Below are 6,000 nucleotides of genomic sequence, written 5' to 3'. Positions count from 1 at the left end.
CCCGATAAACCCGCGACTGTCGATACCGGATTCTAGCAGCCGAATCTTAATCAATTAATCAAGGTAATTTAAAAAAAAAAAAAAAGTTTTGAAGTCGTAGACTAGGCATTGCACCTTTCGCCTTCAACAATGGGCATGGCCCAATCTCCAGCCCTGTAAGAGTAGGCATTGCACCTTTCTCTATCATCATGCATTTCAATCCTTTGAAGTCGTAGAGACACAACTGTTGGAGTTTTGGAAACCAACCTTGTTTGAAATGCAATTGTTCATCACAATCATCCAGAGAGAGAATAAGCAAAGATAAATTAGGCAGAGCTTGAAGGATTATCATGGAATCATTGGTAGATCGAACCAAATCCAATTCTAATCTGGTTAGGTTTTGAACGTTAGAAATCCAAACTGGTAGAATTTCAATAAACATCCCTACCAACCCAAATCGCCGAAGACATGAAGGAGGAGAAGCCAAGGATTGTATAGCAAGAGGCTCTTTTCCACTTGTAAACGCTGATACAAACAAACCTTCAAAGTTTTTCATATTCTGGACAAACACAAGGTTTTTAAGAGAGAAACAGAAATTTCCAGAATTGCAATTTTATTGGTAACCTTCATCATACAATCCAATTCACGAATTTGTTTTATACTAGAAATGAGTCCACGTTGGCAGTACGTGTGACTCCTGCAGATTAATAACTACAATTGATTCAAAAGTAACACAAAATTAAAGTGTTTCAGCCGTTGATTTAGGAACTACAACTTACTGATCTTTGACCCAAAAATGAATAAAAATCCAGCAACTTTGATCTGAACCAACAGCTCTTGATTCGGAAATCCATGTGATTTGCAATATTAAAAGATCTCAGCCATTCAACATTCAATCAACAAACACAAAACTCAGATTTGCAGGCCGTCGGATTTCTGCAAGAACAGAGAAGAGAAGAAGAAGAAGACGGCAAAACCCTTGCTTCGATCTGCATTGTTCGAGTTTTGCCCTTTTTTAGTATGCAATAGAAACGACACCGTTGGAAGAGCTAACGTCCATGTAACGGAACGTAACGGAACTTGTATCCTTGTCGTTAACAGCTGCTTACTCTTTTTAGACAACAACACTTGGAATATTTTCCAGGATCCAGAACAGAACTCCTTCAAATTGCTGCTGAACCAGATGTTAAAGCTCAAATCTCCAAATTTTTTTCTCTGATTTTTCAGTTGTACCCTTATCTATGATCGTTGCTTTACTAACAATCTTCATCCATTTCAATCCTTTGAAGTTGTAAAGATACAAATTTTGAAACTTGTACATCAGATCGTGGACTTTACAACTTTCAGGCCGTCCAGAAGCCTTTCTCTTTGCAACTTGAACCAAAATTTCTGTCAAGTATTCTTCAGCAATATGCTCTGATGGGAGGTGGTGGCTGTATTGGACAAATCCTCCCTCTTTTTGCAAATGAACTCATCAGATCATGGACTCTACAAGTTTTAGCTCCTACAAACATCCAAGCTTCTTTTAGTAAGCTCTTTCTTGATCACTCCATGGTTAATATGTCTGCTCATGGATACAGTGTTTTGTGGACATCTAGAAAAAGCCAGATATCCTAATGGGTTCTCCAATTTTCTTTTATACCATTTTTCCAGGTGTGATTTCCTTTTTCCTCATGCCACGAGATTAAAAAATATATATTATAAAATTGATTTTATGTAAAAGCAGGTTCATAGAAAAACCAACTAAATCCATTGAAACAGGGAAAAACAGGGGAGATGTTTTTTTATAGACAGACAACAACGATGACCACAACAGTAGCAACAACAACCACATTTCAAAGTAGATATTACACAGAAAGTTTAAGAAAACTCCCCACCCAACAACATGGAAACTACAAGAAAACATTGACAGTAGATATTGCATGCTAAGAACAAGCAATGCTACACCATTATTGATGACACTACACACATGAATTACAAGCAATACATAACCTTTATTACAAGAAAAAGCCATAGTCATCCTGGGTGATCACTGGAAAAGATGAATTCATCAGCAACATTCTTCTTCTGCTCATGACAATAGAAGATTTACATCAGTCAGCAAAATAATTCATACGATAAGTAAAAAAAAAAAAAAAACTGATAATTTTGTTTCTAACGGCAGCAGACGATTTCCAGTAACAAGAGACTTTTTTGGCGTGTTGCAACAAAATTGATATTAAATGATCATCTATAACCGATCTATCTGCCTATATAACTGTAAACTGGAAAAATGACTATGTTTGGCTAGAATCTGATCGAGAAAGTGCGGCCACCGGAACTTTCTTGGTTAGATCCCAACCAAACGTTGAATATATTGCTAGAACTAATTATAGAGATAGATCATTAAAAGTGAATTATTTTGATACAAATATTGTTACCCAATATCGCCAAAACAAATTCCAGCAATGGACCCACAGCTGTCGGTATCGGATTCCGGCAGCGAAAACTTAATCAATTAATTAAGTAATTTTTTTTTAAATGTTTTAAATAAAATAAATTATAAGAGTATTTTTATTTATAATAATAAAATAAAATGTATTTATAAAAAAATTTTCAGATAATTAATGATTAATTACAAGTACTACCATATTAGAATGATGCTAATCCAACTATTAAATTATTTTTAAAAGAAAGTTTATTTGTTTACTCATAAAAAAAACTGCAATATGTAATAGCAGAGAAGTGAATTTAAAAGAAACACACTATTTAAAAGGCTTACTTGTTTTAGGAGACTGATTGTTGATTCGGTAATGGGGCTACTCGTTACTCGGCCTCAATTTCTTCAATAGCTTCTCAAAATCTTCTGCCAAAAGAGATGACAAATATTTACTGGTGAGAAAATAGTATTTACCTCCTTTTGTCGGTGTATAGCTGACATGTATTTGTGGAATGTGTTTAGTGACATTCTCCCAGTTCTCCTTTTTTATCATGCAATAAACCTCCTTCAACATCATACGAAATGAAAGCAACTTTAGGTTATTGAGATGCTCAATTCCAGTTGGAATCTCCTTCAACAATGGGCATGGTGCAATATACAGCTCTGTAAGACTAGGCATTGCACGATTCTCTATCATCATGTATTTCAATCCTTTGAAGTCGTAGAGATACAAGTGTTGGAGCTTCGGAAACCAACCTTCTTTGAAATGCAATTGTTCATCAGAGTCACGCACAAAGAGTATAAGCACCAATAAATTAGGCAGAGCTTGAAGGATTGTCATGGAATCATTGGTAGATCCAATCAAATCCAATTGTAATCTGATTAGATTGTGAAGTTTAGAAATCCAAACTGGTAGAATTTCAATAAACATCCCTCTCCAATCAAATCGTTGAAGACATAAAGGAGGAGAAGCCAATGATTGTATATCAAGAGGCTCTTCTCCACTTGTCAACGCTTTTACACTCAAACCTTCAAGCTTTTCCATATTGTGGACAATTGCAAACAAATCCTTCACATCTCTATTTGCGACGCTAATGCCCAGCTTTCTCATCTGCCTCAGTTTCTTAAGCTCTGCAAGTACTTCAGTGTCTGCATATACATACCGTAGCTGCTGCAACTCTGTTAAAGCCCCAAAACATTCTTGTATTTTTGCTTTATTTAAGTAAGGACCTTTGTTGTCCAAGAGTCGTACAATTAGACAATGCAATTTTTTCAAATTCTTGATCTCAATTGGGAGCTCAACCACAAAAGTCCACTTCAAATCAAGAGTCTCTAAGTTGACAAGCATGCCTATGGACTTGGGAAGTTCTTTAACTTTTGTATTTTTCAAACTTAAGTAGTGCAAATGGAAGAGCTTTCCCACTCCATCAGGAAGACAATCCAAAGGGGCATTTTCAAAATCAAGTATCTTTAAGAGCTTGAAATCAGTGACAAATGTAGTCATGAAAGACTCGGGCAATTTGTCTACATTGAAAAGACAAATGGAACGAATCTTTGAATTTTTTATGCCTTCTAAAAACCGTTAGTGCATTTGTGTATTGAAATACGCCGAGGATTACTGAAGTGACTCAAGTCTTTTTCATCAAAGAAATGACAAAAATCACATTCCTTCATCTTTTTGCGAATGATCTCGTACATCAGATCATGAACTCTGCAACTTCTAGCTCGTCCAGAAGCTTTTCTCTTTGAAACTTGAACCAAGCTTCTATCAATAAGTTCTTTCAGGTAATCTTCCGCAACACGCTCAGATGGAAGATGGTTGTTGTATTGGAAAAAGCCTTCAGCTATCCAAAGGCGAATTAACCTCCCAAATCTAATTTCGCACCCTTCTGCAAACACACCAAAGTATAAGAGACATGGCTTGAGATGGTGAGGAAGATCATAATAACCTTCGGACAAAACTCTCTTGCAATCACTAAGATGGGAATCAGTGCTTAATTTTGAGCCCAAGCTACCTAGTATATTTTCCCATTCAGAAACAATCTTATTTTTTCTTGAGAGAAGCCCACCTATCGCAGCAATTGCTAGAGGTAGACCTCCACATTTTCCAACAATACGTTCCGATAATTTCGTCAAGTTTGGAGGACAACAACCGTCAGAGCCAAATGCCTTTCTGCAAAAAAGTTCCCATCCTTGCTCTGAAGACAAGGGTTCAAGCATGTGAACATGAACTATTGACAACGGTACGAATTCAGCAACTGCGTTATTCCATGTCGTTAGCATTACTCTACTATTTTTTTTGGTTATCAAGCAAAGCATGCTCTACATCTCTCCAAAATTCAATTTTCCACACGTCATCAAACACGATCATGTAACACTTGTCCGTTAAGTGTTCCCTCAACATCATGATCAAATCCTTCTCTTCCATTCCATCTGCCTCCGGTAGAGTGAACCCCGTTGAACGGTAAAGTTCTCGTAAAATTTTCCTTAGTAAATCTTTCTTCAAGTATTCTTTCCCAACTGTGATCCAAGCCTGGCAATCAAAATGCTTCTTCGTTGTATCATTCGTATAAATTTTCCCGGCAAGAGTGGTCTTGCCAAGTCCTCCTTCGCCCACAACTGCAATGACTGAACGGTTGGATATTCCACGTACCAACAAACCAATCAACTGGTCTCTAGTAGATTCGATGCCCACAAGTTCAGCGTCTTGGATGAAAAAGGAACCAACTCGAGAGTCGTACGGTATAACATCTCCTTGATCTATGGTTCTAAATTTATAGTCATCCGCTCTTCTTCGTATATCAGCAAGTGATGATCTGATATCTTTAATCTCAGATGAAGTTCCATGTCGCACCTTAAGGTCACACACGAAGCAACGCATTTTTCGAAGGAAACCAGTGAGACCTTTGCCACCATGTTCATCATGCTTCGCCTTATTAAGTATGTACTCATTTATGACGTCTTCAATGCGAAAAGCTTGTTCCCTTACTTGTTTTACCCAGATACCTACAACGCCTCCATTGCTTTCTACTTCTTTTTCGATTGCTGCCCTTGTATCTGCATCCCTGAGGAAAGGCCTGATGAACTCCAATTCTCTTTTGATGCTTGCAACTTCTTTCTTTACACTTTTCAAGAGCTTGGTTTCTTGGACAAGCAAGGAAGCCAAGGTTTCTATAGCAAAGTTCACTGTAAACTCTGCCATATCTCATAACCTTTTTCTTGTTCACTCCATCTTAATTCTTAAGATGTATGATCTTGCATACAATGTTACTAAAACAGTGGGTTGGACAGAAGTGTGATCTTGCATACAATGTTACTAAAACAGTGGGTTGCATACAATGTTACTTTATCCTTTATTTTCCACACGCTAATCTCTTTTGTCAAGGTCTGTTAATAAAGAGAATCTAGTTGTTCCCTTTGAGGAAAAAGAGGGCTCAATTTTCTTTCTTCCCTGGAAAAAAGTGATGCTGGGGAATAATTGTCACTATCCTTGAATTTCGTAAAGTGATACTATCTGATGCACCTTTATCTTCTAATGTATTATGTTATTCAAAATGAAAAACCAAAATGATTGTTTCATGAAGGGCACTTGTTTCAATTTG

At 36.9% G+C, this 6,000-nt stretch overlaps 1 protein-coding gene across 1 annotated transcript; it reads right to left on the bottom strand.

The window, feature by feature from the left end:
• Positions 1-2,777: 2,777 nt before the first annotated feature.
• On the bottom strand, positions 2,778-4,681 carry LOC116142347 (disease resistance protein RPM1-like). Its single transcript, XM_031427772.1, has 2 exons — positions 4,006-4,681; positions 2,778-3,922 (listed from the first exon to the last, which is right to left on the bottom strand). Exons 1-2 carry the CDS (start codon positions 4,679-4,681, stop codon positions 2,778-2,780), a joined length of 1,821 nt encoding a protein of 606 aa, XP_031283632.1.
• Positions 4,682-6,000: the final 1,319 nt, after the last annotated feature.

The sequence above is a fragment of the Pistacia vera genome, unplaced genomic scaffold, assembly GCF_008641045.1.
Source record: "Pistacia vera cultivar Batoury unplaced genomic scaffold, PisVer_v2 Contig407, whole genome shotgun sequence".
NCBI lineage: Eukaryota > Viridiplantae > Streptophyta > Magnoliopsida > Sapindales > Anacardiaceae > Pistacia > Pistacia vera.
This window is presented reverse-complemented; position numbering and strand designations above follow the sequence as displayed.